This window comes from Emericellopsis atlantica, assembly GCF_019669845.1.
Source record: "Emericellopsis atlantica unplaced genomic scaffold F5Z01scaffold_21, whole genome shotgun sequence".
NCBI classification, from domain to species: domain Eukaryota; kingdom Fungi; phylum Ascomycota; class Sordariomycetes; order Hypocreales; family Bionectriaceae; genus Emericellopsis; species Emericellopsis atlantica.
The window spans coordinates 204,620-221,742 of NW_025764723.1; the positions used below are offsets into that span (position 1 = coordinate 204,620).

A 17,123-nucleotide genomic window follows, 5' to 3' on the forward strand; every position below is an offset into this window, starting at 1 on the left:
GGCTAGGACCTTGTCTCCTAATATGTCAGATATAATCCCGGATCCCTGCTAATATTACGAATAGCAAAGTCTCCCTTTTCCCAAATGCATGCTGCGGACAGTAGGAAAGCGATTGGCAACCGTCATTCACACAGCAGGGGCGTATCGTTTGTGCCAATGCATCATTGTATTTCAGTGCTATCCAATGGCAAGATTCGCTGGCGGCTAAGCCATTGAATCTAGCAATTCTCTTCCCCTAACTACTTATACCATCCGTCTTAACCCACCATGTTCAGTACATGTATGTTGAGAACAAGCAGCTCCCTCTCAGGCCACGGCCGAGGGTTATTCCACTTGGACTTGCTGAACCAGGCGAGTTCAGCTCTAGACAGTCGGGGTGCTCTCGCTGGGTACGCCGCTGGGGACGCCGCTGGGGACACCGCTGGGGACACCGCCAGGAGCGCCGCGACCTGGTCCTCCGACACCCGAATCACTGTTCTCTACGCCGCCAGATTCGTAGAGGAAGGCAGCAGGTGTCACCTCGCCGGAGTAGGTGGTGTTGATACCAAAAGCGAGCCAGGCGAAAAAGCCCTCCTCGACACTGTCGCCAAGATAGACGTAGCTCATGACAGGGTCCACGTCGGCTGTTTCCTGGAGCAGGATGCTGTCGTCGGCATTGAGAGTGATATCCTGCGTGTTGCTTGCGTAAGGCTCTACCTTCTCCACCTCGGTGATCAGATCCTGGTCGAAGAACGCCTGTCCAACATGGCTGGCGTAGACTTCGTTACCGAGGGTGTGGTTCGCCAGCAGCGTCGCGTTGGTGTGTACCATGACATGGATGTGCGTTGCGCGACCGGTGTAGTGGCCAGGGAAAGTAGAAATAAACTGGGCGACGCCGTCGCGATCGGTAGGCTGGATGCCACGGAGGAAAGTGTTGTCGAGGTTGGACTCGTCCGAGGAGTCGCCGTTGCCGTTAGCGACAACACCCGAGTAGACACCAGTCGAGTTGCAGTGCCACATTTCGACGTACACATGGGGGACCGGCTCGCAAGTCTCGACGTCGATGACTTGGTAGTCGAGATGGATTTCGACACCATCCTGGTCCTCGGCAACGTTCTCTCGGACATACTCTCCACCAACATCTGCAGGATTGTTAGCACAGGTGACGAGTCCGGCAGCTTCAGTGGATGCCTACAGTAAGGCCCCTGAGTGACCTCTGGGGTCAGCACGCAAGAGGCATTGCCCGCGAACAGTTCGGGGATGGGCGTGTACTCCGAGTAGCCGGAGCAGGTGGAGTTGTGCGACTCCTCCCAGGTGTCGTTGTCGCGCTTGTGCAGTCCCTTTGCAGCACGGGCATTCTTGACAGCAGCAGACCTGCGAGCAAGGTTTCTGGCCTCGAGTCCGCGAGCCTTGATCTTCTCAGCGCAATGGTCAAGAGATCTCTTCTCGACAGAGTTGACAAAGGCGCGGCGCTCTGCGATTTCCTCGCTCAGATCGTGGCCCGGGTGAGCGACGGCCACGCCAGCGAGACTGATGGCAGCCAAAGTGAGGGAGGTGAGCTGCATGGTGGGAGATTTGGTATGTATGTTGAGTGAGTAGTTGTTTCCTTGGAGTTGATGATCAAAGTTGTCTGGTGTGCTGTCGTGATTTGCAGCAGCAGACTGGTCTTGTTACTTGTATTTGTATTGCATGCTCTGCTGCCCAAAGTCGGCTTTGGCCGACAGACAGTCGGTGACCACTGGCCAGGCCTCGTCAGCCTCATCCATTCAGGCTGTGTCCATTACTACGACGACTCAGTATCGCCGACGCATGAGGCTCATGGACCTCAGGCCCCAGGTTTGAGCAGCGGGACCAGCCTTGCGTCGACGGGGCGGCTGAAAGGCGCAGGAAACAAACACGCAAGCTTCACAGCCCAATCAAAGAGTGTTATTTGCAATGCAAACACCACATGCAAATAAGGTGACCTGTCAACGAACAGACCCCCGAGTCTAGCTCGATCACGGGTATACGGCACAACGGGGTGCCAGCCAAAACATGTGCCGACCTGGGATGTGGCATGAAGAGTGGAGATTTGCCGGCAGATGTTGGTGACGAGGGGAGGCTTAGAGTTGAGTTGCGATCCACAAGATTGGCTCGCGAGGCCTTGTGCCTGCTTAATCTTGTTTCAAACCTACCGCGCCGACTGCCACATGCCGGAAGTTGCTCCGTGATGTGGTCGGCAGTGCACCGACACGCTAATTGCAGCTCCGCGTGGTGATGACGCGGCTTGCGGCCGGTGAAGAAGAATCTGGCGAAGAGAACACTCGCTGGACGCGCGTGTATACGTAGGCCATGTCCGGCTTCATGTGTGTGGATTGGTACATGATTGGTCGCAAGATCCTCGCGTCGCTACGGTAGATAGGGTCGGGTCATATGTAACCTGTGAAGGAATGGAGATTAATTATGATATTGACAGAGGAAAACAAATAATTAAAGTGCGGATACGGAGGTACTGAAGCCCCGAAAATCGCGAAGTCGGACTCGGAAGAAGACGCCCGGGCATTCGGCAATGTGGGTGTATTGCATGACCTGGCCAATCACAGACTGTTGGCACGACCCCTGACACAACGCTTCTCCATGCTTACCCTAAACCGTGAAACATTAAGAAGGTTTCGGCCTCATACTCGAGAGCCAGCAACCCTACGGCCGCCCACGTACACGTCGCTAATATTACGGTCATCTCCTGACATGATAAACTTCTCAAAGACTATTCTCGCAGAGTCGCCATGTTCGCGAGGCGTCATCGCTGAATCAAGCCTTTGTGTTGTGGTGATCTGCAAAGCGTCAAATTGCTTCCCAATGTCAAAGCTCCCAATTCTGTCATTTAGCCCCATTACCTTGGCGCCCCCCATTGTCGCAAGGTAGAAAACTTCTTCCAACGACAGGCTCTTATCCTGTCCCTGTGATACCACTTCTCTTGCATTGGAAGCAATCATCGCCTGGCGCATCACTGCGAGCATTTGCGATGCCCAACCTCCACCGCTATCTGTCCCGAGGCCGACTTTGATACCACGTCTCAGAAAGTCTCGGACGGGCGCGACCATGAACCCGCCGCCGACCGTCATGTTAGCGATAGGACAATGTGCAACACCACACTCCAGAGCACAGACTCTCTCCTTGTCGTAGTCAGTCATGATCGTGCAGTGTGCGAGAATTGATCGCGGCCCAAGAAGGCCAAAGCTTTCATAGAGATCAGCCTCGCTCCTTGCAGCAAGGTCAGGGAAAAGTTCTCTCGTCGCCTGAATCTCCTGCTCAGCCTCGTTGAAATGGGTCTGCATTGCCAAGTCGTCATCGGCCTTCATCATGTTGCCCAGCCCTTGGAGCAAGTCTGGCGTACAGCAGATAGCAAACCGAGGTGTTAAGACCGGTTTGACCAGCGCAAGCTTGGATTGGCTGCAACCTGGCAGCTGTCGGATATGCGAGATACACTCTTCCGTCTCACGCAAAGAGTCGTCAGCGCTCCGCTCACAAATGTACTCTGGTGCGTGTCGGTCCATGTTGCATTTTCCGACGAAAGCCCGCTGGCCCTTTTCAACGCATATCTCAGCGAGAATACGCGTCGCTTCAGCGTGGCGGGAGCCATAGTAGGAAGCTGTCGTAATACCGTGCCGGAGAAAATCAGATACTGTATTCTCGTACGTCGCGCGGGCGTAGGAGGCGTCTGCAAAGCGCGCTTCGACTGGAAATGTGACCTGCTCGAGCCAGTCGAGGATGTGAAGGCCCTGCCCAAGACCGCGCATTGGCCACTGTGGAGCGTGATTATGCGTGTCGACGAAGCCAGGGATGAGAAATTCGCCGCGGGGCAGGCGATACACTTCCGCGTCTTTCGGGATGCTGGCCATTGTAATTGCGTCGTCGCGTGACTTCTTGAACTCAACAATGTCGCCATTCGCATCGACGACCAGCGTTGCGTCTTCCAGAATCTCGAGCTCTTCGAGACTTTTCGAATGAATGACCGCGCCATAAAATATCTTTGGCGCCATTTTGCCGACCAGCGCGATGGTCGACAAAGAGTAGGCGTCTCGTAATCAAAAACACAGACAAAGGCGCTGTGCCGGGTGGTCGCGATGATTGCTGTCAAGTGGAGACGGACAAGAGTCGTGAATGAGTGTCCGTAAATCTAAGAGCAAAGCGAGGACTATGGCGGTCAAATACCAAACATCCTATCTTGTGGCGCTGCGTTAGTTAATTCTCGCCAAAAGATAGATATCAATGACACAGTGACGCTTGTAAGCATTGAAGTATATCTTTCCACGTACGGTACTCTCCTCCCAGGGACAGCGGAATTCCGGGTGGAGTTCGGGGGAGTTCGGGCGAGTTGTTACCCCGCGTCGATTCAAGTAACCAAGTTATCGCTAATGTGGGGTTCAATGTTGTGGAATCGCGTCCAGTCGCCGTGTGGGCAGCGCGTCCTCCCCGAGTCCAGTCCCTGTCATATCATTGTCAACGCACACCTGGTTGGATTGTCTGACCGACAGGATGTAACCATGACCTCTACGAAGAGGCCTCATGTAGTTCTCGAGGACATGGCCGCTAACTCTGCCCCCTTCAGGTCGACACAACGAGCCCCACGCAGCTGCATCCCCTGTTCAACACGCAAAGTCAAGTGTGACAAGTCGGAGCCGTGTTTGACTTGTGTCCGACGCGGCGAGTCGGCTTCTTGCATTCGAGAGACTGTCTTGATCAGGGGCGAGCCGAAGAAGTTTGTTTCATCCTTGGTCGGCGGGCTACTCCTCAATTATTGTCTAGAATGCTGAGACTTTCCCTCGCAGATGGCAAGAAAGCACCGGAAACCCTCCGCAGGTGGAGGATTTGCGTAGAGAGAATGAACAACTGAGAGATGAACTGCGCAAGCCCAAGAGTGGTCAGCTTTCCCATTCCACACCCAGCACGCCACGAGGCCCGAGAAACAGCCACAGCCTCGAGAACAGCGATTCGATAGAAGACGCACTTTGGGACAGTATCCGCTTCAAGGCCGTTCCTTCAGGTTCGACTATTGGCAGCTGGGAGGAAGCTGTCCTACCCAGTCGGTCCGCGAGCGACCATCTAATCGCATACGACCGGACATGGAATTGCTGGGTTCATTATGCTGTGGAGTACCCGCAGTTCCAGCAGGAGTGCGACGCTTTCATGGACGCGCTTGAGAGCGGCCAAGCTCTTGAGAGCTATGATCATCATTGGAAAGCTGTTTACTTCAGTGTCTTATGCGTACGTCACGATAACCTGATCCTCCTGTTGCCTGTGCTGTACTAGCGAAAACTTCGAGCAGGCCGCGTTACTCATGATGGAGGAGGAGGAGGCCACATGCCTAGTCGCCTCGGAGCACGTGGGTGAGAAAACGCAGTCAAGTGGCATCGTGAGCCGATTCGCTGACCAACCTTCCAGATATGGACGTCAGCAGCCTATGTCGCAACTGGTACGATGCTGCCATATTCTCTCTCCACCGCGCAGATTTCATGCGAGTGCCGCACATTGGTACTGTCCAGTGCATCGCTGTGTTGGGCATGTGCTTCAACAATCTTGGCGATGCAGAGCTCTGCCGACACATGTGGAACATTGCGCTTCGTATTGCCCAAAAACTAGGCTTGAACACGCCAAGGTCTGAGCATGCAGGAAGCCTGGGGACAGAAGCGCAGCATCGGCTCTGGTGGACGCTGACGATATGCGAATGGTGAGTTATTGCATAGATGACATGGCACCCTTTTCATACCATCTCTAATCGTTCGTACAGGCTGGGTGTTCCACATGAGCCAACCAGTCTTGAAGAGGTCGATTTCGAAGTGCCTCTCCCACGCCCACATGTTACCACGCGGAATGGAGGAAAGACCGTCGTTGACCCTGCACACTATCACGTCTTCATGGCCCGGACATCGATTGTATACAACCGTTTCTGCCAATCCCTCCAGAGAAGCCCACTCTCCTCAGAGAATGTTGTCAGAGCAGCCGACGAGGAATTGGCACTCGTCATAGACACCCTGCCTGACCATCTGCAGCCTGAACTTGAAGCACACGGGAGAATCCGTGAACCGGAACTATCGGAACCATGGATCAAGTGGCAGCGCTTTGACATCACCTTAGTGCTTCTGCACCATCGCATCCGCATCAATCGTACACTCCAGCGCCACTGGCTATCTTCCCCCGGGGAGTTTGCTTGGGCTCGTACCGTGTGTGTTCAGTCCGCACTCGACATCATCTGGATCAGTCGAAACTGGGACCAACCAGTGTCCATGCGGAAGCAATGGTACGTGCCACTTCAACCAAAGGTGAATTAATGCCTGATACTGGTCTTCTAAACTTGTCCTAGGGCCCTATCTTTCCATCTTTTCGTGGCAGCAATTCTGCTCCTCAGGGAATGGCAAAGTTCCCTCGACGGTCGCAGTCTGGAGTACAAGGAGGCCATCGAGGCTGGTCTGTCCATTCTTGAACAGGTCCAGTCGCACAACGCGATTGCCCGTCATGCTGTCCGAATACTGAAAGAAAACATGTATGTCACATTCTAATACTACTCTCAGGCCACTTGGCTTCCATCGCAAGTCAATATCATCGATCATGCCCTGCCAAGAAGATCAAATCCAAATGCGCGCTTGGCCTCTACCGTCAGGTGGTCGAGGCCAACATATCCCTTGAGCTTTGTCTCATCCAGGTCATTGCCTGCGCTATAGTCCGGCGACGGCTTGCCAGCCAAGGTGGCCTCGAGTTGCCTCTTGACGTAGGCTTTGTTAGCTGGCGTGGACGGGCAAGCCGCGATGTATGCCACGGAAGCATTGTTTGAGCCTAAATGCTCCGTGTCCACGGCATGGCAAAGCTGTGACCGAGCTTCTGATTAGCAAAGAGTCTGGCGGAAGAGTATGGGCTACACTCACGTCAGAGTGCCACCAGACACTGTCGCCTGGTTGAATACTTGGCATGTGAACGAGGCACTTTTCGAGCTTCAGGTGCGGGTGAGAAGAGCGACTGAGCCGTTGACTGTTAGGCTTTGTGGTGCCAGGAAAGAAGCCAGTTTCTTCGTCCAGCGTCCACTTCTCTGCATCCAGAACATCGTCGGGGTCTGGCGGCGGGATGAAGAATGGCCGCAGCAGCACATAGGCAATCACGCTGGCGACGTTGGGGTACACCATGATTGTGCCCTCCCGAGGAGCGGTCGCTGTCAGGGCAGTCCAGCCTTGGAATGATCGGAACACAGAAGAGTGAGCCACTCCAGAAAACAGCTCCTGGTTCGCCAAATGCCGAACTGCCAGATCATAGCAATCATGCTCGTGGACTTTCCCTGCAAAGATTTTGTCGTAGGCTTTGAGATAGCCCTCGTCAGCCCATCGGCACAAGCTGCCCGCATCGATGTGTGGCCCCAGTCCGAGAAATGGCTGACCAGGCGCTCGATCACGCACGCCGTCGTGGTACACCAATGGGTCGCTCGTGGTCTGTCCAGTCTTGTCATGCCAAAGGCCATTTAGCAAGCGCTGGAGTCGAAGCTGGTTTGGGTGGGCTCGCAGCGTGTTCTGAGTTGGAGAGTCGTACAGAATGAGCATTGATGGGCTCTCCGCCGGCCATCCCTTGACAGCGTCTTTGTTGTCTGCAATGTAGCCCTTCAGCTCCTGGTACAGCTTTGTCGTCTCTCGCTCCGGGACAACCCCCTTGAACACAAAGGCCCCGATTCTCTTGACCTCTTGTCGTTGACACTCAGTGAAACCTCCTGAAGCCAGGACCTTCTCTGTTTCAAAGATGGGGATGATGGAGTTTCCTTTGTTTGAGATCTCTTCAGTGACATGCTCTAAATCTTTGCAAACTTGGAGCCAGCTTTGACGAAGGGCATCAGCACCATAACGCTCAATGACTGCCCTCTTGGTGCTGCGGAAGTCGGGGTCTCGATTTTCCTTCAGCCCCTCTGAAGTGAATTCGGGCCACGCAGGCCACTCCCAGACTCGCGATGGCATGTTGGTGTGCGGAGTGTGCCGATGCAAACGGCTTGACCAAGGTTTGATAAAGTTGAGTTGGGTCTGACCCGAATGTCGTGGAGGGAGTCGGTCTGATCTGCAGCTTATCTTTGCGAGAAAAGTAAATTTGGACCACAAGTTAATATGTCGCCTAGCTCTCGAGAGCATCATTGCCTCGGACCAGAACACCATGTTGCCCCTGAGTCCCGACTCCCGACAGGCAACATCTAGCTAGGTCAGAGTCGGCCGAGCTCGGGCGAGTTCGGGTGACTTATTCATCATGCTCTCCGCTTCATGGTCATGGAACGCTAGATAGAGTGCCGAATGCAGGGTCCACGCCCGCGTATCTTTCTCATTGGCCATTCGGGCAAGATATCGTGACCCGACCATTCGGCTAGCAGCGAAGCCATCACCGCTTGGGCATAGCGGCATGGAGCCCCCCGACGAGACAAGACTGGGCTTTGATAAGCAAGTCTGGTATCTTGCGACGTCTGAAGATTGGTGTCACATCCCTAAACAACTCTGTAGCTTGTGTCAATTTTTATAAAATTAATGGATTGTCTGTTGTCATTACCCTTGCTCTGCGCATCCATTGTCTGTTCCAGCTCGCTCACCACACCGCACTCGTGCTTCTCCACCTACCATGGCCTCATCGCAGACTTTTGATCGCAAACATGTCTCAAGGCTGGTCCCGGCCGACCACAGAGTGCTCATGCCCTTGCTTCTGGCCGTGACCATTGTCAACTCGGCGGTAAGTCAGCCTCCCTGTCACCGCAAGTGAAGACTCCCCGCGAAGCTGCGCACGACCAAGACGTTGATTCAAGTTGCATTTCCGCCATAGACTCTCGGATACGATTCTTCCGTTATGAACGGCCTTCTGATCTTGCCGGTGTACTCTGAATATTTCAAGCTCAACACTGCGACCGAAGGCCTCAACAATGCCGCCATGTGGATGGGGGGCATTTTCGGAGCCTTTCTGATGCAGCCTGTGCCGGACTACTTTGGGCGCAGAAGAGCGATTTATATCGCTTCGGTTGTGACAATAGTCGGCGTTGTGCTGCAAGCCGCAGCACAGAACGTCGCCATGTTTGTCATTGCACGATTCACCGTAGGCGTCGGTTCGGCCATTAGCAACGGTGCAGCGCCCACACTTCTCGGCGAGCTATTGCCTCCTCATAAGCGCGCTCGGGTTCTTGGCCTATTCTTCTCATGCTATTACGTCGGCAGCCTAGCCTCAGCCATTGTCAACTACGGCAGCCAAAACATCAACAGTACCTGGGCCTGGCGTCTGCCCTCTCTCCTCCAGTTCGTCCCCAGCTTGCTGGCTGTGGTCATTGTTCCATTTGTCCCCGAATCGCCCCGTTGGCTCATTGCTCATGAACGAACAGAGGAAGCTCTTGAGGTTCTCTTGATTATGCAGGGCAGGGGCAATGTTGATTTCCAGAAAGGTGATGAGCAGCTCAACGAGATCCGGACCACAATCAAGCAGGAAGCCATCGAGTATTCTCGCAACCCATGGGTGGAAATCATTTCCACACGGGCAAATCGCAAGAGGCTTGCTATCTTGTGCACATTCGGTCCAATGATCAATATGTTTGGCAACTTTATCATCTCGTCAGTCACTCCTACCTTCAAGTGGTTCTCTTTGACGCCACTGTTCTTCTAACCAGCTGCAGCTTTTATCTGGGCAAGATTCTCGACCAAGCTGGGATTACCAGCCCGAAAACGCAGACTCAAGTGCAAGTGATCATCAGCTGTTGGTCTTTCGCGGTGGCCATATTGGGAAGCTTCATGCTGGATATCCTTGGTCGAAGACTCCAGACATTCATCGGCGTCGGAGGGATGACAATCACTCTGCTTCTCATCGGCGGTCTTATCAAAAGTTCGTCATCAAGTTCGACCTAACGTGAGTTCGTTTGTTGCTGACCAATGTTAGCATATGGCGAGAGCGCAAACACATCGGGCATTTACGGTACCATAGCGGTCATCTTCCTGTTCCAAGGCTTCTATGCCTTTGCAATCACCCCGATGACGAGCTTATACCCAACCGAGGTATCGCCCTTTAAGCTCCGTGCGACCGGCATTGCCATCTTCCGCATGCTGGACTCTGGATTCGGGTAGGTCCAACAGCTTAATTTCATTTTGCCAAAACCCGCAACACATGGCTGACTTTGTTCTTTCCCATCAGTCTTCTTGCCTCGTTCGCAATGGCGTATGCAATGGTCAACCTCGGTTGGAAGTTTTATTTTATCAATGCGGCCTGGAACTTTGTCTTTCTTATCATAGCATACCTCACATTCGTGGAAACAAAGAGTCTCAAACTTGAGGAGATCAACGCCAAGTTTGAGGGTCGGGACATGTTAGAAGGTGTGGGCGAAGACGCGTCGATCCAAGGCGGCGAAGTTGAAGCGGTCAAGGCAGGCGGCGTCGTGACTGAGCTAGCAAAGTAACCTTGAATCGGGGATATTCGTGAACAAAGAACGGACTGTTTAAATTAGCAGAAAGGTCAATAGCGTCCTGCCTCCTGAGTCCTGAGTCCTGACTCCTCTTTTTCCGTCCCTAATGAGTTCATCTTTTCAGCGCTCCCCCAAAACCCGTCCTGAGCTATTGGATCTGTAGTCATAGACACCGAGATCGATCCAGAACGACGTGCCGAAAAAAGATAAGGAAATTGTTTGGGGGGTTTCAAAGGAGGAGTTCTCGAGTAGACAATTCAGAAGACCCACGACGGCAGCGAGGTAGCATCATTCCTGTATGTACGCGTTCGAGAGTCAAGAGCATTTCGCGGCATCATGGCTGGCTTTCTGGTGTGGTCTTGGAAAGTCTTTCGATAGCGTATCCCCTCGAAGTACGAGCTTTGGCGACTCTGATGACTGCTAGTTGGTGGTGTGCAGAAGTATGAGGCGAGGTGGCAGTTGTGATTTCATGTTCGTTGAAAGACGCGATGCGTCTCCATGTCGCCTTACCCCTATTTTCTCCATCAAGCAAGCACTGGGTTCCTCACCGGCACACGCTTGAGTCAGGACTCAGGATTCAGGACCACCCTGTGTCCCTGCGTTCCTGACTGGAGTCCTGTACAACTCGAGCCTTTGACTGTCAGGCTTTGTGGTGCCAGGAAAGAAACTAGTTTCTTCGTCTAGTGTCCAGATTTAAAATATTATCTAGGTTCGGCGGCGGGGTGAAGAATGGCCGCAGTAGCACGATAATTGTAATACCCCCAAGCTATAGGATAATCACGGTAGGGCCGAGTTTGAATTATGCTACAACAAGCAGGTCGATGAGGTTGCGATCTCTCTGAAACAATGGTGTTTGTTAGACCATAACTGGTTTGAAGGACTGGACTATCTCGGAGATAAGATATGGAGAATCGTACTTGGCACGGGCTCACAAATCAGTGCCGAAAGAGGCACAGACTAGCAAACCAGCTAGCTCATAGCGCACAAAGCCCACGGAGTCTGCCGCCTGCGGCATGTTGAAACTGAACCAATCTTGTCTGAAGAGCTTACTCGGGTTTGATCACAGAACCATCAAGGTCGCGAAGCTAATGCCCACGACCGCTGCAAGCGAAACCGCCAGTCGTCCCGAATTGCTCTCATCAGCGGGGCTGGATGGTGAGCTAGAGTCCGTTGTCGAACTTCCAAGCGCAGTCGCCGGCTTCGTAGCTTCCACTTGGACTTCCTTTACCGCGATTGTTGCCGATAATGCGTACGACGTGGACGAGAAAGAGCATTGTGACATGATCTTATCAGCATCTATTGAGTCGTTAGTAGGTCGAAACCCCAATCAGAGTGAGCGGAGAAATAGGGCGCCATACCTTCTGTCGTTCCTCCATTTTGAGCAATGCAGCTGGCACACAGCGCCATGATGTTGGCCACATCGAAGCTCGTGTTCTTGCAGATGCATTCTGCCTCAATAGCTTCATCTCCGTCTTCATCCTCCTCAGTGCCTCGCAGGCGCAGCTTCTTTCGTTCATCGTTGCCATCATTTGCCTCGCTGGGGTCGATATCACAAGTGTTGGTGAGCTCGACGATGGGCCCGCAAATTGTTTCACAGGCCTTAGGAACATCTGCAGCGCGAAGCTCCTCAGCTAGAGCCGGCAAGATGACTAACAAGCCTGGAATAAGGACGGAATGCATGGTTCAAAGCGGTAGAGCTGAGCTTATTCAGTTTGAATTAGAGAAGAATGTGAAGAATGTGAAGTTGCTGCGTGCTTGGTTTCCCGAATCTTGGGTGCCGCGGAAAGGCTTCTTCTTATAGTGGCCAATACCCAACCACCGGTCTGAATTCACCATCACAAACTGCGTCCATTTCACACCCAGCCCGGGTTCCTGCGACAGTGAAACTCTTCCGCACCGCAGGTATACCCCGATTCCTAACCTTCAGCGAAGAGTAGTAGAGGATATATCATATCACGACACACCAAGTTTCATGTTTTTCTTAAATTAACTACGGCTTATCCATCCGTTCAGTTGCATGCGTGGATGGACAACGTTGTGAGGCAAGTGAGGTCTCATAAACCTGAAGACAAGACACGAAGGCGTACTGTAGCTCTTTGAGCTTGACAACATGATATTCGCAGATGTTTCGTGGCTGAAACTACGGCTTCTTGAAAGTTGATGGATAGGTAGCAAGCCCTATTTTTGGCAACGGATTAAGTCTTTGGCCGCTGGAGTCTGGACCCACGCAGGGCCGCGCAGCACTGAGCAGGGGCGAGGGCTCACCGCACACTGGCACACCGTACACATGCTGCATGCACGCATGAGTCATGACCATACCGCGTCCCTGCGACACCAGGAAAAGGCGAATGATTTCTGCAGGTTTAAGCTGCAACAACAGGACCAAAGCCTGATGGAACTTGCCCAACCCCCAGCATCAAGGCGGGGAACAAGGGCAAGTCGACCTCGCGTGAAAACTGGATGCGGCATTTGCCGGTAGGTCTAGTGACTTCAGTTGGTCCCTTGCTATAGGGGGACTTTGAAATCGAGACACAAACTCTCAACTGACATGAGCCAAGAAAGCGACGCATCAAGTGCGATGAGCTACGCCCGGCATGCGCAAGATGCGTTCGCTCAGGTTGGAAATGCGACGGCTACCCAAGTACGACACCCAGTTCAGCTGCACGGGCGGCCCTGTCTCGTTCCGGACCCTCCTTGGACATCAGCGCCTACTCCATCCCATTCCAGGTCCCGGGAAGCAAGCGGGATCGTGAGCTATTCCATTACTTTTGCACGCAGGCTGCGAGCGACCTTTCTGGGTTTGTGAGCTCCCAATTCTGGACCAAGACGGTTCTTCAGACCAGCCACCATGAGCCTCTAGTGCGTCAGGTTCTGCTGGCCTTGAGTTCGTTGCATCTCGATTACATCTCTTCCGATACCCTTGATTCGCAAATCGCCTCGACATTCACGATGGAACAGTATGGGAAGGCCATCAGGAATCTGCAAAAACGAATAAGAAACAGCCCCTCCCCGGACGTGGTGAGAATTGTTTCCATTTGCAGCATCCTGCTGTATTCGTTTGAGAGCATGCTGGGCAACAGCCAATCCGCCCTCAGCCAGCTTGAGGGAGGCTTGTCGCTCCTGAAGTCCATCCAAGCCAACAACTACCGAGAGCTACCAGAAAGCGAAGACATTGTGGATATATTCGCACGCCTCGACATTCAAGCTACAATGTTCGATGACAGCCACCTTCCCACTCTGGTCCTGACAACAAGCCAAGAACGACAAGCCATGACAGTGGAGACCTCGAACATTCCTTTCGACACAACAGAGGCTGCCCAAAGGGAACTGATAAAGCTTCAGAATTGGCTCTTTCACCTCCTCATCAGCAACGTATGGTGCAAAGAGATGCCGATTGACTGTGTTCCCCCAGATGTATTGTTGGAGAAAGATCTCCTTGACCAGAAACTTCGGCTGTGGTATGACAAGAGTACTGCGCTGCTTTCCCGGAGTCAAGCAGCCGCTCGCGGGCCAAACGCTGGCCTGTCCATCCTCTTGATCCATTACCATGTCTCGCGCATGCTACTCGCCTCAAGCCTCCCAGAAAACAGGGCTGTATTCGGATCCTCGCCCAATGCTCAGGCCAAGGAGGTGGTGGAAATGGCCGAAAGCATTCTCCATTATGCACAGCAGAATAATAGCAACGCAACGACCGCCCGGAACCCTCGTCGTAACTTTTCTGCCGAGGCAGGAGTCATTGCGCCTCTCGCTCTGCTCGTCTTCAAATGCGCCGACCCTTCCATCGTCCAGAGGGCTACTCGTGTCCTTGGCCTCCTGCAACGCCAGGAGGGTCTGTACGACACAAGGTCTTTGCTGTCAGCTGCACAGCAGCTCAACGAATACAAGGACAAAAGACAGCTGGATCCACAGGCGGTGCTCGAAGATGCCCCGCTGCCATTGGAGTACTCGGTCCTGGACGTTGCCGAGGGAGCGCAAGCTCTAATGGAGGCAAACTATAAGCTTGTCCCTCCAACCTTCCTACCTGTCCCAGAGCTAGTGTGACACATCAAGACAGCGGATAGGGTGGAGAGGCAGCTATGTCCTTTTCCTGTGCCCACACAAAGTTCTTGTTGAATACAGTAACTCAATTATTAGTGAAAGTCGGCGGAGCGACCGCAACGCGAACAGGTCTATGGACAAAGGAAAGTCTTTCTGTGTCAACCTTAGTTCTCCTGCTCCTTTCAATCTCTTGTGATGTACCGATGTGATCAACGCTGACCAATGACACAACCTGCGATTGACCCCCAGCTCGGAAACTCTGACAGTGTCGATCAAGCCAAAAGTGCCTGGGCCATGAGAGCCAGGAGGACCCAGAGCCAGATTCCCTGGCAGGCGAAGCTGGGGGGACTTGCGCTCAACGCTGAAGGCGTTGGTAGGGGCGAGGCCGTCGTTTGCGCGTTTTCCGTACGGGCAGCGAACCTCATTTCTGTTTTCCCAAAGTCGAACACAGACACTACATTCTTCATAAAGGCGTCGCCAAGAAAGCTCATCTGGGTTCCGAGTCCGTCAGCGGAATTGCCGAGGGTGCTGTAGCAGAGGCCTGTGGTGTTATCTTTTGAAATCATGTCTTCGGGGTCGTGCCAAAAGGTATGTCCATCGATGGTGACCCCAAAGCTTGGAGGCTTGGCATGGCAGTCGACCACGTAAATGTCCAAGTCCTGTTTGAACGTGGCCGGCGGCTCGAACAGACCGTTGACAGACTCGGCGATCTCGATTGGCACGAGGTTCATATTATTGCCAGAGTCCACCACGGCTTGTAACTTTGTCGTGTTGGTGGTATAAGGAGATGAGGAGCCCCAGGAGGCTCCGTCGACCGTCAGAGTCATCAAGCTGATCACTGGCTTGCCACCAGGGTAGAACTCGTCGGGGATACCCTCGGTGATTTCTATAGGCGCAACGGCCCAGTCATCTGTGTGTTCGACAGGAGGAAGCTCGCCAAGACCCAGCCAGCCTCCCATGCCCGATGCCACATCTCGGGGGAGGCGGTTGATTGCGATACTGTACCATGATTCGACCAGACCCTTCTTGTACATGTTGACAAACGTAGGTTCGTAGGGTATGCGATTGGTTATCAGGGACATTGTGTCGTTCTCCAGTACAGTCCCTGGATGGGCGGAGGTAAGCATTGGGAAACCGAGGCCCAGGATGCCGCTGTTGACGCCATCTCCCTTGTCAGTTGCGCGGTCGACGATGCCAATAGCTTGTTCCTGAACTGTTATGCCGCCAACAGTGACACTCTCAATCCCGAGTTTTCCGAGGGCGACGCCTGTTCCGTATTTGACGCCAAAGGTTTGATTCTGGATGTAGCGCATGGACTGAGGCACGGTGTACGTTGGTGACCACATGCATTCCTCTGAAGGCAGCACACGGTTGTCGGCGGGATCGATGCAAGTGTAGCCATCGGCAGCAACCCAAGTGTCGCTGCTTCCAGTGTCGACAAGCAGGTAAAAGGTCTGGTTCCCAATCTGGACCTCGACGTCGAACCAGAAACTGTTGAGTGTAGCAATCAGGGGCGCAGGATTGTCCTGTGCATGGCTCGTGCTGTTGCCAGTGCGGCGGTGAAGGGGTGCAACGATGCCAGAGGCTGCGCCAATGGTCGCGGTGACGGCGATGAGCGTCTTCGCCCGCATATTCGTGGAGTCGAGAGTGGAATCTTTCAGTTGGTGGTGGTGAGAGCTCAGGCGTCAGGAAAGAGCGATGGTTTGTCTCTCGAGTCGATGAATGAGTGCGATGAATAGTTGGATCATGGTTAGCAGGCAGGTGCCGTCTGGACTTTTATAATGAATTGATCAGAGCTTGCGCTTGATAATGCCAAACCAGATCAAGCACAGATATTGCCTAGCCGTGCATCTTTAGCGAGGCTGAGTCTGTGCAACATCCGCAAATGATGGGGCGCCTTCTGTGGATGACTTCCATCGGTCTTCTCGTCAATCGTCAATTTGCGAGGCCATCTATTTGCTATCTCGTCAATTGATGGAACATGTAGCGGGCCTGGTGACCGGAGTCGAGTTGCCAGGACTCAGGAGTAATCACGGCTGTGGGCGTATTTGTTTTGATGAAGGGCTAGTCAGGGGGTGCTGCGTTTGTCATTGGGCACATCGCTTATTCCAGAAGAACGACTGAAATGTGGCGGGGTCCTGGCTCCTCCCTATTCACTCCTGGTTAGGCCAAGTGGAACTCTACCTTAAGAACATATTGCTCGTCAACGTGAAAAGTTGAAGCTCACCAATACATGTATCTTACACTCGAGGCTGAAAGGTGAGAGGACGCTTTCAGATCCCGGCCACACGTATCCTGCCAGCATGTCTGTGTATTCAGCGACACAAAGCATCCGACGCACGATTGTCGACATGCACCGGCACGGCTAATCGGGTTCTTGTTACCCTACGTCCACGACCGTGGGAAGTAGCGCAAACGACCGGTGTCGAATTATTGGTCGCCACCACACAAGACTTGGTGTAAGTGGCTGGAATTCTTCCAGAAAATCGGGCATCAGCGAAAGGTTTGGGATGAGTTAGACTTTTCCGCGCGTAAACCAGCACCTCGCCTTTCAAGCCTGCCAATGCTTTTATCGTTATACGCATAGTCGAAGCAGTGGCCTCCACAGAGTCTGCTCCCACGGGTGATCATTCGTAAGCTCGGGACAAACATGAGCATAGGTCTCTCGAAGCGCTTTTCC

The 17,123-nt window shown here is 53.3% G+C and overlaps 8 protein-coding genes across 8 annotated transcripts; 3 read left to right on the forward strand and 5 right to left on the reverse strand.

Annotated features, from left to right (window-relative positions):
- Window positions 1-137: 137 nt before the first annotated feature.
- Window positions 138-1,804, reverse strand: F5Z01DRAFT_228008 (Intradiol ring-cleavage dioxygenase). Its single transcript, XM_046258276.1, has 2 exons — window positions 1,175-1,804; window positions 138-1,121 (listed from the first exon to the last, which is right to left on the reverse strand). The coding sequence occupies exons 1-2, from the start codon at window positions 1,542-1,544 to the stop codon at window positions 364-366; spliced, it is 1,128 nt and encodes a 375-aa protein (XP_046116356.1). The 5' UTR covers window positions 1,545-1,804; the 3' UTR covers window positions 138-363.
- Window positions 1,805-2,422: 618 nt separating this feature from the next.
- Window positions 2,423-4,311, reverse strand: F5Z01DRAFT_660673 (guanine deaminase). The gene has a single exon (XM_046263846.1). It carries the CDS (start codon window positions 3,999-4,001, stop codon window positions 2,637-2,639), a length of 1,365 nt encoding a protein of 454 aa, XP_046116357.1. The 5' UTR covers window positions 4,002-4,311; the 3' UTR covers window positions 2,423-2,636.
- A 134-nt stretch (window positions 4,312-4,445) lies between these two features.
- Window positions 4,446-6,628, forward strand: F5Z01DRAFT_228025 (uncharacterized protein). The gene is made up of 6 exons (XM_046258277.1): window positions 4,446-4,720; window positions 4,791-5,226; window positions 5,288-5,348; window positions 5,404-5,689; window positions 5,750-6,259; window positions 6,323-6,628. The coding sequence occupies exons 1-6, from the start codon at window positions 4,506-4,508 to the stop codon at window positions 6,516-6,518; spliced, it is 1,704 nt and encodes a 567-aa protein (XP_046116358.1). The 5' UTR covers window positions 4,446-4,505; the 3' UTR covers window positions 6,519-6,628.
- Window positions 6,225-7,949, reverse strand: F5Z01DRAFT_690670 (uncharacterized protein; the record flags this gene model as incomplete). Its single annotated transcript, XM_046266126.1, has 2 exons — window positions 6,225-6,823; window positions 6,882-7,949. The coding sequence occupies 2 exons, from the start codon at window positions 7,947-7,949 to the stop codon at window positions 6,566-6,568; spliced, it is 1,326 nt and encodes a 441-aa protein (XP_046116359.1). The 3' UTR covers window positions 6,225-6,565.
- A 618-nt stretch (window positions 7,950-8,567) lies between these two features.
- F5Z01DRAFT_744329 (general substrate transporter) lies at window positions 8,568-10,399 on the forward strand (the record flags this gene model as incomplete). Its single annotated transcript, XM_046266916.1, has 6 exons — window positions 8,568-8,700; window positions 8,791-9,563; window positions 9,626-9,831; window positions 9,886-10,066; window positions 10,138-10,298; window positions 10,344-10,399. Exons 1-6 carry the CDS (start codon window positions 8,593-8,595, stop codon window positions 10,397-10,399), a joined length of 1,485 nt encoding a protein of 494 aa, XP_046116360.1. The 5' UTR covers window positions 8,568-8,592.
- Window positions 10,400-11,243: 844 nt separating this feature from the next.
- F5Z01DRAFT_751933 (uncharacterized protein) lies at window positions 11,244-12,165 on the reverse strand. The gene is made up of 2 exons (XM_046267062.1): window positions 11,764-12,165; window positions 11,244-11,701 (listed from the first exon to the last, which is right to left on the reverse strand). The coding sequence occupies exons 1-2, from the start codon at window positions 12,083-12,085 to the stop codon at window positions 11,466-11,468; spliced, it is 558 nt and encodes a 185-aa protein (XP_046116361.1). The 5' UTR covers window positions 12,086-12,165; the 3' UTR covers window positions 11,244-11,465.
- Window positions 12,166-12,683: 518 nt separating this feature from the next.
- F5Z01DRAFT_228099 (uncharacterized protein) lies at window positions 12,684-14,581 on the forward strand. The gene is made up of 2 exons (XM_046258279.1): window positions 12,684-12,880; window positions 12,968-14,581. Exons 1-2 carry the CDS (start codon window positions 12,866-12,868, stop codon window positions 14,444-14,446), a joined length of 1,494 nt encoding a protein of 497 aa, XP_046116362.1. The 5' UTR covers window positions 12,684-12,865; the 3' UTR covers window positions 14,447-14,581.
- F5Z01DRAFT_228086 (putative aspartic-type endopeptidase) lies at window positions 14,581-16,245 on the reverse strand. The gene has a single exon (XM_046258278.1). The coding sequence runs from the start codon at window positions 16,072-16,074 to the stop codon at window positions 14,716-14,718; it is 1,359 nt and encodes a 452-aa protein (XP_046116363.1). The 5' UTR covers window positions 16,075-16,245; the 3' UTR covers window positions 14,581-14,715.
- Window positions 16,246-17,123: the final 878 nt, after the last annotated feature.